The sequence below is a fragment of the Mauremys mutica genome, chromosome 1 (assembly GCF_020497125.1).
Source record: "Mauremys mutica isolate MM-2020 ecotype Southern chromosome 1, ASM2049712v1, whole genome shotgun sequence".
In the NCBI taxonomy this organism is placed as follows: domain Eukaryota; kingdom Metazoa; phylum Chordata; order Testudines; family Geoemydidae; genus Mauremys; species Mauremys mutica.
Window position 1 is genome coordinate 92,361,752 of NC_059072.1, and position 14,559 is coordinate 92,376,310.

Consider the following 14,559-nt stretch of genomic DNA (forward strand, 5'->3'; position numbering starts at 1 on the left):
ATCAGACCCAGCTTGATGTGTAAGGGTGGTAACAAAAACTTCCTTGATTCAACAAGTGGTGGATGCTGAACACTTTTCCTCCCAGGCTCCAACGACTGTCGGAGTGGCCAATCTTTCTTGATGTAGTGGGAATCTCTTGCACGACTATCCCATTCGCAGAGAAAACAGCAGTACTTTGTGTATCCAGTCTGCAGACCAAGCAAGAGAGCAACAACCTTCAAATCGGCACAAAGCTGCCACTGATGTTGGTCATAGTTTATGCACCTCAAAAGTTGTTTCATGTTGTCATAGGTTTCCTTCATATGGACTGCATGACCAACTGGAACTGATGGCAAAACATTGCCATTATGCAGTAAAACAGCTTTAAGACTCGTCTTCGATGAATCAATGAACAGTCTCCACTCATCTGGATCGTGAACGATGTTGAGGGCTGCCATCACACCATCGATGTTGTTGCAGGCTACAAGATCACTTTCCATGAAGAAGAATGGGACAAGATCCTTTTGACGGTCACGGAACATGGAAACCCTAACATCACCTGCCAGGAGATTCCACTGCAGTAGTCTGGAGCCCAACAGCTCTGCCTTACTCTTGGGTAGTTCCAAATCCCTGACAAGGTCATTCAGTTCACCTTGTGTTATGAGGTGTGGTTCAGAGGAGGATGGGAGAAAATGTGGGTCCTGTGACATTGATGGTTCAGGACCAGAAGTTTCATCCTCTTCCTCATCTAACTCAAGTGAGAATTATTCTGGTGCATCAGGAACCGGCAGTCCTTCTCTGTGGGGTACTGGGCGTATAGCTGATGTAATGTTTGGATAATGCACAGTCCACTTTTTCTTCTTCGACACACCTTTCCCAACTGGAGGCACCATGCAGAAGTAACAATTGCTGGTATGATCTGTTGGCTCTCTCCAAACCATTGGCACTGCAAAAGGCATAGATTTCCTTTTCTTGTTCAACCACTGGCAAAGATTTGTTGCACAAGTGTTGCAGCATATGTGTGGGGCCCACCTCTTGTCCTGATCTCCAATTTTGCAGCCAAAATAAAGGTGATAGGCTTTCTTAACCATAGTGGTTATACTGCACTTCTGTGATGCAAAAGTCACTTCACCACAAACACAGCAGAAGTTATCTGCACTGTTCACACAAGTATGAGGCATCTCTGCTCACTTTGGCTAAACAGAAAAACTAGAGCCAATCAACAATTTTAAGCATCATTTTCGTTCTCAGTGACCCAGAATTAGTAAAGTTTGACAACATTTATTTCAGAAGCATTTTAGCTGTAGAGCAGTGTTACCACTGATGGAGACAGGATCTTGGTTAGAAAACCTAATGGTCTGATGGGAATATAGAAAATTCTAGGATCCTAGTACACAAAGATTCTGGACAACCCTAGGATTCTTCCCCAAGAAGTGAAGGGCCAACCACCCTTATAAAAGGAGGAATAGGAGTATCAAGATGGCAAATCCCCAAATTGTGCAATCAGCACAAAACTACTTGAGTTCTTTTTACAGAAATTTACTTACCACAGAATTATAATTGATCATTTATCATCTTAATCACTATAACTAGGAAATACTAATAACATTTAAGTTTACTGAAGTCTCTTGTACTTTTGAGTTTCCTGATTAAGAAAGATCTACAGCAAGTCCAGCCAAGATACAAATGGAGGTTTAGACCTTTGCCTTTCAAGATGTAAACTGCTCGTAGTTGGGGTCAAGATGCAGTCTGACAGTTAAATTCTCCAGTGATGCCAAAATGTTTAAACTGAAGTTTATATTACACAGAAACACATATCCCAAAGAGTAAGGAACACAGACCAATATAAAGCAATGGCAATTAGTAATTATGCCATCAGCACTCCTGGTCAAGGACAATCTTAACTTCACTGAACTAATATCTAAAAGTTCTTTTACATAAAGGTATCATAGTGATCAGCAACGGTAAGAAATGCAGAACATTTTAAATCAAGACATCATCCAATATTTAAGTTTACTTGACATTGGCATGGATATTGTTTAAAATGTTAACAGCTAATGGAATGTCTCCCATTGGGTCAAGTTTTTTTAGACATAGGCTTTCATATATATACACACACACACACACACACAAAATGTAGGTATATACACAACATCTGTACAGCAACCAAATGTCATCTATTTAAGAAAGGGAGCAAAAACTGCAAGAAACTCACCCAGATGGCCAGATTATTTCGTTATGAAGCACACAGATCTGGTGCATTTTTCTCCCACACTCTATACATTCAACAAACCTGTATGTCAGAAAATAAGGGTGGAGAGCACATTAAACCAACTACACTAATTACAGGGTTACTTAAGCTAACGTTTCAAAGATAAATGTGTACTAAGATTCGTACCTCATGCCTTCCCTAACACTCAGAGTAAAAGGGAGACAGACCCTATTCCTTGAGAGTTCAGAGATTTAAGGGTGGACCGGTGTCATTTGTGCTAGGTGCCTGGGATCAGAAGCAGCCTCTGAATTTTACCCTTTGGACTGCAGCGGCACTACTACAACGATGGACGGGATAGAGTTATGAGCCATATTTCCATTCTTTCCTTCCATGACCCTTCCCAAATTGAAAAGCAACACTGACTGATCCCAGGATAGGCATGAGCCCCTCTGACCTATTCATTACGAATTAAGACATAATTTTAGCAGTTGCAGTGTGGGTGGTGGAATTATGGTCTGGATTAAGGGGCTAAAAGATGATAAAGCATTGGTGAGATGTAGGGGAAGCACCACAGGCTCCAGCACCTGAATGTCCACTACTCTTTCTCCAGCAAGAAGGATAGAATAGCAGCCACTCTGTATAATTTAACATACCATGTCCTCCTGGTATAGCTGCCTGCAAAGTAGGAAGATTATAGAAACCAAGAGCAGAAAAATGCTGCTGCAGAATGATCTGAACTAATTTTGACCTCTCCATACACTATACCGGGGGTGGCCAAACTGTGGCTCGTGAGCCACATTCAGCTCTTTTACCATTCAAGTGTGGCTCACTGAGCCTCCCCGCCCTATTTACCCCCCATTCTCCACCTACTGGGGGGTGGGGGGGGGAGGGAGGAAGAAAGAGGGGTTTGGCCCTCTGCCTTGCAGGGACTTCTGCCCTGTGAGGAAGTGGGTCGCAGGGCTTTAGCCCCACAGGGTGCACCTGTCGGGGCTCAGGGCTTCAGCAGGAGCGGTGTTGAAGCCCCGAGCCCCATGAGGCACCCAGGGCCGCCGGGGGGGGAGGGGGGGAGGAAGAAAGCGGCAAGTGGGGCAATTTGTCCCGGGCCCCGCGAGCCACTCCAGGTTTTCAGCGGCACTTCCGTGGCAGGCCCTTCACTCGCTCCGGGTCTTCGGCAGCAGGTCCTTCAGTGCAGCAGAACACTCTGAGCAAGTGAAGGACCCGCCACTGAAGTGCTGGTGAAGCCTCGGAGCGCCACCTGGTGAGTACAAGCGCCGCAAGCAGCGGGGAAAAAAAAAAAAAGAGAAAAAAAGAAAAAAAAAGCCGAGATTGGCGGCACTTAGGCTGCTCTACTGCTGCCGCTTCATTCTTCGGCGGCAATTCAGCGGCAGGTCCTTCTCTCCAAGAGGGACCCACCGCTGAATTGCCACCGAAGACCCGGCCCTGCCCCAGGCCTCCTAAATTCTCTGGGCGGCCCTGGAGGCACCTCTCACAGAGCTTAAGCCCCAAGCCCTATTAGGTGTGCCATGGCTCTCGAACTTCTGAAGATTGTTGTATGAGGCTCACAGGGTCAGTATGTTTGGCCGCCACCCTGCACTACACCAAAAGCAAGAACTTCAAACAGAAAACTGCATGCAGATAGCTGTGCTATCAAACATCAGAATCCAAGAAGAGTGAAATGGACTCTGCAACTCCAGCAGCCCATAACTTCAAGATCTCATTTTCTCAGGCAGATCTGAGACTATCTGGAGTCTCAGGACAGAATGCAAAACTTGGTGCTTGCACACCAGCCCCTGATGGCCAATTAATGGAGCAGCATTAAGCTAAGAAAACTATGAAGTGATGGCTTTTTTCACAGGGGGGGGAACAAGGAGAATGGAGATATAGATTTAAAAATAAGTAAGTTGAGTTGCCAGAGTATTACTTACAGTTCAGGATCTAGTGTATCATTTTTCCTCTTAGAAAACTGTTCTTTGTTTATCGTACTAAGGAGAAAGAGACAGGTGATAAAAACTTAGTTGTGACATAAGATCAGCATTCATAGTATACTAATTTCCCACATCTCGAGCACACCCAGGCACATTCACTGTAACTGGATTTCTTAAGTGTTTACGATGCTGTGAGGATAGGAGTAAAAAAGAGTTCATAATGAGATGGCTGAGCACAAAGTATGTGCTTGCTCCTGCCCTGCAGCAAGGATGCTGTTCTATTGGAGAGTGACTTGTACAGACATTTGCTCCTCCTAGAAATGAGATTACTAGTGCACGCCGCCTCAGGTAGATTTGAACCTGAGAAGTGCACCAGTAGTCTAAATGCACACCCTGGAATGGCATATAGCTATCTCAATTTGGAGCTCAGTTTTATATTTCACTTTTTGAAAGCCTTTTAAAAATTAATTTTGGGTTAGTTTATGAAACATATCTTTCCTCTATGAGAGAGAGTTCCTACAAGGATCTATGGAAAAACTGGTATAAGCTATGATTATGTAGGGAATACTCTATTTTCAAAACAACCTGGATTATTCAGACCTTCCCACAATGAACCAGTTCTAATAGCCTCCTCCTGGAGAAACACTTCAAAAAGAAACTTCTGCTTCCCCCTGCAGCCTGGCCCTGGTACCCAGTTGTACCGCTTTTCACTTAATCTTGACTATCTTTTTCCACATTTAACAGAAAAATCCCTCCAACCTTTATGAGTCTTTTGGTGATGGGGTCCCAGCCATGCATATCTGGGATGTGGTTTATGGCATAGTAACATTGGCTCAAAGAACTGAACAGCTTTGAACTATCAATATCTAAAACTACACTAAATGACAGTAAGTAGAGCTGTGTGATTTGGAGGGATTGAGCGTGTGGAGAGAAGCATGCACTGAAGTTATCACAGGAACAGAGAATCAGTCCAAGTTGTATGGGATTGCTTCCCTTTCCTACCCCCTCTACTTCAGGGTTCAGCCTGGGTTTTGCAGTCATCCTTCCCCACAAATATGAGATTTATATAAAAGGGCCAACCCTCCCTATCATCTCAGAAGTTGCATGCTATTCCTCATCTCACACATCAAAAAGTTCTGGTTTTGTTAATATTCTCTCCCAACCCTTTCCTTCTAAAAACATGCTGTCAGAGTGAGAAGATTGGACTCAAGGTAATGGGGCCTATGACTTTACAGTCTGCACCAAAATCAATATGAAACAAGGGGTAGTGACATACCAAAAATTTAACTACTGACTCATTTGAAGGAGGAGACTTTCAAATTCACCATGTAGTAACCACTTTGGGGGGGGGGGAGGCAGCAGGGGGGGGCAGAAGAGAAGTACACCACAAATTAGGAATTATTTTCTTCATTTTACTACTGTCAATAGACATTTCAACACCATTTACTAGTTAAATTTAATAATTAATACAGTTCAACTATTTGTATTTGGAATTATAGTACAAAATTTGGTGTACAGAAATTAAGCAGCACTCACCAAAGGGCCACCTTTCTTCATTCTACCTGACATTGTTGCAAATTGTGCTATTCACTTGCCTAATTTATGTGCAATGTGGTTTATACATTGCCGATTGGCAGTTCATATGTTCTAGAAGTCTTACAGATCTCAGATTATAAAACTGTTTAACATGAGTAAACTGCGACCTTTGATTCTAGGGACACTATTGGAAATGCTGACTAGCATACCAAGGCCACAACACCCACTTCTCTCTGCCCCAAAGAAAATTGCTGTGGGAGCGACTTGTCAATCCTAGGTATAAATGATCCCTCAGCAGATATTCTAGATAGTAGCATATCCCTTACTGTGACCAAGATTTGGCCATTTTGTGCTTTTGATAACCTTTGCTTCCAGTCGAAGGCATCTTGTACCTTCCTTCCTATATGCCAGTTTCCAATCACCCAGATTCAGAATTTTCTGAATTTCCTCCCTCTTTTCCCCTATAGAATCTACCCGACACCTTGCCCTAAGGAGTTTCCCTGGAGAGTCCAATACCTACCCTAATCTGCAAACTAACAACTCTGCACTCATCTGCCCATATTATTGGTTTCCTTCCTCACTGGAATTCTCTGTTGCAAGCCATGAGGAAGCAAACTATGTCCTAGCAGTTGTCAGAGCACCACTTCCACTACTATTACTATAGAAAAAACAATTAAATCCATGTCAAGCTCTCCAAAATGTCTGCCCATCAGGGGTGGGCAAACATTTTGGCTCAAGGACCACATCTGGGTATGGAAATTGTATGGTGGGTCATTAAAGCTCACAAAAATGGGGGTTGGGGTGCAGGAGTGGGTGAGAGCTCTGGGATGGGGCTAGGGATGAGGATGAGGGGTTGAGGGGGTGCAGGAAGGTACTCCGGGCTGGGACCAAGAGATTTGGTGGGTGGGAGGGGGATCAGGGCTGGGGTAAGAGGTTGGGACACGGGAGAGGGGCAGGGGGCAGGCTCCGGGCAGCGCTTACCTCAAGCAGCTCCCAGAAACAGCAGCATGTGCCCTCTCTGGCTCCTACGCAGAGGCACGGCCAGGCCATTCTGCATGCTCCTCTGTCTGCAGGTGCTGCCCCTGCAGCTCCCATTGGCTATGGTTCCTGGCCAATGGGAGCCGTGGGCGTGGTGCTTGGGGTGGGGGCATAGGAGCCAGGGTGGGGACGTGCCGCTGCTTCTGGGAGCTGTGCGGAGTGGGGCAAGACCCCCGATCCCACTCCTCGGCTGAAGCACTGGAGCGGGGCAAGCCCCAGACCCCCTCTTCCCGGTGGGAGCTCGGGGGCCAGATTAAAATGTCTGGAGGGCTGGATGTGGCTCCCGGGCCGTAGTTTGCCCACCTCTGCCTTACATGATTATAAGATGGTGCTCCAACAAAAAGGGTGTTAAATAGCTCAATGGCAAAACAGTTGTTCTTGCTTGTAGTTTTAGGCAGAGGACAAGACAAGAGTGAACAGAAAAACTCTCCCTAAAGCAGAAGGGCACAGATTCAGCTGAGATCTAGAAGGATGTTGCTATGCACCTTACCCTTTAAAAACTGCCAATTTTCACACAAAGATATATCCTGACCTCTTAGTATTGTCCAGGATTTGAAAGACAGGTGTCCCCACCCACACTTAAAATAAAATCCAGATTTTTAAACTCCCCGCCACTCAGTATTTGGTCCAACTGTTGAAGTAAGATTAAAGCAACCCCCTTTACTGCCTAGGTGTTTCCTAACCTTTGAGAGTGCATTTTAGATCATGCTATAGATCAGAAATCACAACAATAAAAATATATAAATAACTATCCCAGGCAGATATATGGCTACTCACGTTTGAGGTTGTGATGGGTCATCCCCCAGAGAAACGCTCTCCCCCTGGATTTCGTTGAAGCACTTCTCACAGAAATGATACCTGTCAGCAAGAAGGCCATATTTGGGTGAACTGTTCCGTCCACACAACACAGCCCAAGCCAAGCAACGGAGCCACCAATCACAGCAGGCCAAGGAGGGGGCGGGAGCAGAGAGCAGGTCATCAACGGCGACAGGGATATTCAATGATGTAGATTTATGGGCCCCACAGTTTGTGTTTGGTTGGTTTGGTTTTTTGGTTTGGTTTTTTTGCAATCAAAGCCAAGTGCAGACAACGACAAGCATGAAGGAGAAATAAAAAATAACACACACGAACAAACAAAGAAATGGGGATTGTAGGACAAAAACAAAAAACACAAAAGCAGGACAAGACAACACAAAGCAGAAAGCCAAGGCAAAGCACAGATTAGCATTAAATCTCAAATGGGATCACAAGCAGCAAATGATTATAGCAAATAAAACAAGAGTATTACATTTTAGCACACCCGTACCCTCTTCATTTTAAAAAGCAACGCCATATAAAGCAAAGAATCAAAATGAGGAAAGGGAACAGGGTAGAAGGAAGGAAGGAAGGATTGCTACTCTGGCAACTATATCAGGATAGCAATTCTGTCTGCAAGAGCATTTACTAGGAGATGACTGGAAGGGGGAATCTTCCACCTTAAAAAAAAAAACACTCAGACTGAAGGGCCACAGAATTCTCTCCTCACTGAAGTGGATCCCATGGCTTGCAATAAGCTACAAGATTCTCACTTTCATCAATTTAAAGGGACAGTAATCAGTCCTCAAAACCATCATCCATTTGTTTTAGGATCTGTCAAATTATATGTAAAACAGTTATCTGAAATGTATTAATTGCATTCATACGGCTCTAGATTCACACAGTATTGCCATATCCCAATTTTAAGACACAAAATACTTTAGATATCAACAAAATGAAACCATTCTGTGGTATTTATTTGCATTTGAATGAAACTAGAGTGTTTTATTCAAGGATCTGTTCCCCACCCCTCAAAAGTCTATTGAAACTACAGTTTCTCCATTGCTAATCATTTGAATTGGAGTGCACAAAACATCTAAAAACAAGAGAAACAAAGAAAAATAAAACAAGTTGCAACAGTTTATCATAAAGCAACACAAACCAACACTATGGGATCTGTAAAGCTAAAGAGGCCACTTTATCCTCTCTGAGCTCCCTCCATTACAGATGGAAGCTGAATCATGATTTTACTTAAAAAAAAAATATATATATATATATATATACACACACACACACACACAGTTTATATTACACACACATTTATTTAAAGATCAGAAGTGAATGATACTCAAGTTATGGAAGCAAGTTTAGGAAGAAGATTTCTTCTGGTTCATTTAGTGCTCACCAAAGGATGGCATGTGAGGAGAAACTATTGACTCATGGCATGAAATGTTCTTGCATATAAAACTACTTAAAATCCAGATTCAAATTTCTTTTTATGAGTCACTATGACCTCTTTTCCCCACTCCTCCATTCCCACCCATAAAAACCTCCCTTGATGCATTGCAGCAACCCTCTTCCTGCAGTCAAAGAGGGCTGGATGCAACCACTGTTCCGTAGATTCTCAATGCTTCTTTCCACCCCTACAGGCTGAATACACTTCCTCTCCTGAAAGATCTGGCTGGCTTCAGGATGAAAGACTTATTTCTTTGGAAAGTGCCAGATTGGAGAACACAAAGCAAGAACCATACTGAATAAAAGGTGGCATAACTGGAAGATATCTCCATCCCTCTGTTTAGTCTGAAGTGTTTAGTAACAAACCAAGGGCTGCCATCCCTGAATGTTAAGCACAGTGTTCTTCCAGGATAAGAAATATCTAGCAAGAAACCCTCCCTGGGAAGTCAAATAGGTTTTAATCCTGTAATAAACTGCAGGTCAAACATATTAGCCAGGAAGAGCATTTTGGAAGTGACAGTATTTTATATTGTTGCTGACAGCCACAGAAACACAACAATTCACTCCAGGGGACTTGTGATGAGAAAAGCACTAATTCCCCCAGCAAGATTTGAATAATTAATGAAGTTGTGTCAAAGACAGCTACATTATTCACTGCAAAATTCTTCATAACAATAGCATAGAGAACCAGTTACTTGCTGAATATGATCAGAAGTTCACTGCATAAGAGAAAGTTACTAACTTATCTGCTAAGGATTGTTGTGTACTGTTTGGCAAGGAGGAAGAGCGATATAATTTATTATAGCATAATATACGGATGGAAACAAAATCTGACTACAGGATAAAAATCTACTGAATGCCAAAAGTTTTTTTGAAGACAAAGGAGTAAGAGCAAAGGATGCAACAAGCTTTTTTGCAGAATGGCAGCTTGCTAATACACAATGTAAGCTGTTCCGGATGTTTCCAGACATTTAGAATGTGACATGAAGGTATACACATGTATGAAGGGTGCATACATATACAGGCACGCCTCTGCCCATAGACTGATTGGTGATGCATGCTGTAACCAGTTTTACTTACCTGTTCTGGTAACTGTAGTAAGTGGCATCTCGAGGGATTGTGCATAGCTGTTTGCCATAGCAACACAAAGTCTGTGGCGAGAACTCCAACTGCAGAAAGAGAAATTATCTTCTTAGTATTCATGCATGTTTCCTCTGGCGCTCCCTGAGAAGTGGGTATGATCCGTACAGTGAAGATCATTTGGATTACTAAGATTGCACCATTCTGTGCACAGATCTGAACAGTACAATATGAGACTCTATACTGAATGTTAACACTATAAAAATGTTGTGTTCAGCTGTCATTTACAAGTTAGCCATTTCTTTATGCACTTGGCCTCTACCCTGTGACAGACGGAGGGTCATGTTCCCCCTCAGTGGACAGGGAGCTAATGCGGCTGGCACTCTGGGTGCTCTTGTGGACAAATGCAGAACCTTTGCAAAAATAAGCCCCCCTCCCCCAGTTGTATTTGGGTGAGTCAGCCAGGGGCTCTGCTGGGGAGGCTTAAAAATAGCATGAAAAAAGAGATTTAGGACTGAACCTTTTCCAGGAACTCTTCATAACAGAACAGATTGGCTGGTGGTGGGACGCGGGTTTGGAGACTAACTCTGTCGGAGTCCTGTATCCAGCCTTCAACCCTTTACCCCAAAACTTTTCCATCTGCATCTGTTCCCCTCCCCGTCCCACTGGCTGAATCCTACCCTGATCCTCAATTAGCAAATGATTGAGAAGTCACCCGCCCTTGCTGACTGCCTAGCAGGTGTGGCTGTGGTGAGGTTGGTGGAAGGTGTGTCGGAGCCCCCAGCTGGTGGCAGACATGAGCATGGATGAATTATTAGTAATTATCGTGACACATGCCCCAAAAGCACCTCTCATCAAAAATGTTCCTGACTTTTAGCAGTGCATCTGTCAGCGCCGCGTGAAAAATCAGTATTGGACAAACTGTGGTCATATAAACCATGTGTAATTTAAATATTAGCATTGGCCTTTGCAAACCTGGCCCGTTCATCCATACCAGCAGCCCTCTTCTGCTTATGTTTGTCTCCGCATCCACCCCACAGCAGCATGCTTGAGTGGAGAAGCACTTTGCCTCCCAGTTGCACAGGATGGTCCAGTGGCTAAGACGCTAGCTCCGGACTTGGATTCAATAACCTATTCTGCCACAGACTTCTTGTATGACCAGCCATGGTGCAGACATCCCTTGGGACCAACTGGGAGAGGGCGTAGGGGGTGCATAGGGCTTATAGGGATCCCCGGAGTCTGATGTCTACAGAACAGTGTGCCGAAGGGTGGCATGTGAGGTCTCTACCAAGCTCCAGGTACACACTTGTCTTAATCATTGCAAGAGGGATGTCTGGATGACCTGTAAGGAGTTACGTATCTACACTGAAAACTATGCTCTTGAGGTATGAGAGTTAAGCCAGGTCGCCTGAAGGTAATTGACAGGTTCTGTTAAGGCAGGGGGCAGAAGACGCTTATCTCCCTGGCTGACCATTATGATGGAGGGAGGGATAGCTCAGTGGTTTGAGCATTGGCCTGCTAAACCCAGCGTTGTGAGTTCAATCCTTGAGGGGGCCACTTGGGGATTGGTCCTGCTTTGAGCAGGGGGTTGGACTAGATGATCTACTGAGGTCCCTTCCAACCCTAATAATCTATGATTCTACTTCCCCATTCTATGATTGGGTGAGTCAATTATATAATACCACAGAGAGATCACTTTGTTATAACACTCAGAAAAGCTGATGTACCTATTTCAAACTACATTAAGCCTTAATACATATCCTCACAAGCTTGCTTCTGGTGCATTATATTAAAAATGTGTGTTTTAAGCAGTTTGTGTAGTATTAGACATTTTATGACCAAGATTTTAAAACAGACACCTAAAATTAGAGTCTAAGGTTATATCTAACACTGCAAAAAATCTCATGACAGCAAGTGTCAGAGCCCAGTTCAACTGACCTGGGCTCATGGTACAGGGCTAAAAACAGCAGCGCAGACATTCCTGCTTGGACTGGAGCACAGGCTCTGAAACCTGGTGAAAAGAGTGGGTCTCAAAGCCTGAGTGGGAACATCGACACTGCTATTTTAAGCTCCATAGCCTGAGCCTGAGCCAGCTGACCGGCCTCAGATTCACTGACATTTAAATATTTAAGGGCAAAAACAAAAAAGTAAGTGGCACGGGTGTCAGAACTTCTGAAAATCAACAGCTCCCACTGACTGCTGCTCCTATACTCTTTCATATTATGTATTACACATGGAGATGGGAAAAAGTCTATAGAGGAAGTTGCCCTTCCTTACCTTTCTCCCACAGCAATAACCAAGGCTCTGCATAACTGGATCAATTTCTTGTTCAAACACCTCTGCCAGTCTGGAGCAGTACTTATACACGCGGGATGTCTTGCGGTTATAGAGCCAGGCATTGTTGAACATGAGCCAGATATCATCCACATATTGCCAAGGCTCCTGGTACTGTCCTGTGTCTAGCTTCCTCTTGATGGTAGAGAGGTCCATGGGGTTCTTCACTATATCAAAGTAATCCTGCAAGAATGAGGGGCATTTCAAACAAGATCAGAGAAAACGTATTACAATGTGATAGCATGTGTGTTCTTTAGAAAAGATTCTTCTTCAATACTCTTGCAAGCATTAGAAGTACCAACCCTAGAACAAAAGAGCTGAGTAATGCCAACCATGGACTGTTTGTGACAGAGTGCTCTCGCTCAGCAACACCATCTCTCCCATGCAAGGCCTTCCTTCCCTTATTTTCACCACATTTCTTGGATACTTTACTTTGCCCTTCCAACCCTGGCCAAATAAAAACCACTTTGCTATTGGTTAACAAGAACTAAGATGGCCAGGGAGACTAGAAGCCCACATTTACAATCGCTATTATTCTATTACATACTTTCACTGTGTAGTTTGATATTCAATTATATAATTTAGTATTGTTCTGAAAGTGTAATACTGAAAGAGAAATCATGTAAAATAGAACAATGACTGTATATACCGAACTGGTCTTTGCAGGAATTGTGGACCAAAGCACCCGAATCAGGTTGCTGTCATGAGTTTTAACCTTTGATACATGGTATATTTGTGTGCACCAAGGAAATGAAATTAGTCTATGGCAGTGATACTCAGACCTCTGGTTCAGGAGCCAAATTAGCAATCAACATTACCCAAAAGAGTCACAGTAGTGTGAATTAATAGTTTCATTTACTATAGTATTGTTCATATTTGAACACAGTGCGACAGGGGAAATATTTAGCATTGTATACAATTCTCACATCCAATAAGTTAAATAACTTAGTGCTAACTGATAACTTAATTGATTAATAGTAAAAGCATCCCTAATTGGTTAATAATTAAATCAAAGTGTTTTAATATCATGTGCTACAAAGAGCACTGGCTAGATCCAACCACCTTGACCTGGATTTTGCTTTTCTTGCTTCTATAGTATTTAGCAGTGCATGATATAAGTTACTGTTTAAATGAATTTTCCAAAAATTTTAGCATTGATAAACTTCCTGAACAGTTGAGAAACTAAACTGTTGCCACACACTTAGGGTGAGAATGGCTTCCCTGGTTTCCCAGGACTTTGTGACACTGCAGAAACAGGACAATATGCAAATGTCCTGCAAAAGCCAGTATATGTAGGATTCCATCAATATGAATAATTTGATGTCTTCCCATTCTTCTATTTTCTCTTTAACAGAAGACAGAAAAACAAGCCTTAAAAACAAGTTTTTCTATGCCATAGATGTGGTACAAGCCAATCCCAAATCCAAACTCTTCCAATCCATCTATATAAAAATGGAGACAGGACTACAGCATGCCATTTGGTCTCCTCAGGCAGACAAGTGCTGGAGTTGAAGCTATGAGTTAAAAAACAGGGAAACAGCTTGATAAACTTACAGGAATTCCTAGTAGTTGGGGATCCACAGGCTGTCTGAAAGGAAGGGACTCGGGATCCTGCCGGTAAAGTGCCTCCAGTGTTGGCATAAGTGCCTGCCGCAACTCTTCCGGTTTGAAAACTTTTGAAAAATAAATACACGCAAAGTTGGAGTAATGGCCAGAAGCAATAAATCTGCTGTAAAATTTAAATGCTGTTGAAAACACTACACACACTGTATATACAAGACACAAACATATTGCGCTTACACCACTCACTGCAATGCTGGGTTTTGTGGAAGACAGAAATTAGTCTGGAAGCCCATAATGTGAAATGACATATTAAATAAAGAAAAACATTTACTTACATGTATATTAACTGTTGTTGTTCAAGATGTATTGTGCACATATACATTCCACTGCAAGTGTGTGTGCACCCAATGCACTCAAATCTGAGATCTGTACCAGCTGTACCACAAGGTAGAGCATAAAAGGGGTATAGTTGCCCCCTCCCTCCGCTCTCTTGCAATGCCGTCTAATACCTGAATTAGCGGGGAATGTATACGTGTATGTGCACAACACATCTCAAAGAACAGTTCCTGTACAGTTAAGTAGCCATTTTTTCCTTCTTCCAATGATTATGCATATACACTTTCCACTGCACGTGACTCACCA

General features: G+C 43.2%; 1 protein-coding gene across 5 annotated transcripts in view; it reads right to left on the reverse strand.

The window, feature by feature from the left end:
• The window catches only part of EP300 (E1A binding protein p300), a 174,819-nt gene that overhangs the window by 63,905 nt on the left and 96,355 nt on the right, over positions 1-14,559 (reverse strand). For all 5 annotated transcript variants that reach the window (XM_044984360.1, XM_044984354.1, XM_044984346.1 and 2 more), the window contains exons 17-22: positions 13,909-14,027; positions 12,298-12,537; positions 10,021-10,109; positions 7,468-7,548; positions 4,117-4,173; positions 2,195-2,272 (exon numbers count right to left, since the gene is read on the reverse strand). In XM_044984360.1, coding sequence (XP_044840295.1) covers positions 2,195-2,272; positions 4,117-4,173; positions 7,468-7,548; positions 10,021-10,109; positions 12,298-12,537; positions 13,909-14,027 — 664 coding nt within the window. The remainder of the gene's footprint in view (positions 1-2,194; positions 2,273-4,116; positions 4,174-7,467; positions 7,549-10,020; positions 10,110-12,297; positions 12,538-13,908; positions 14,028-14,559) is intronic.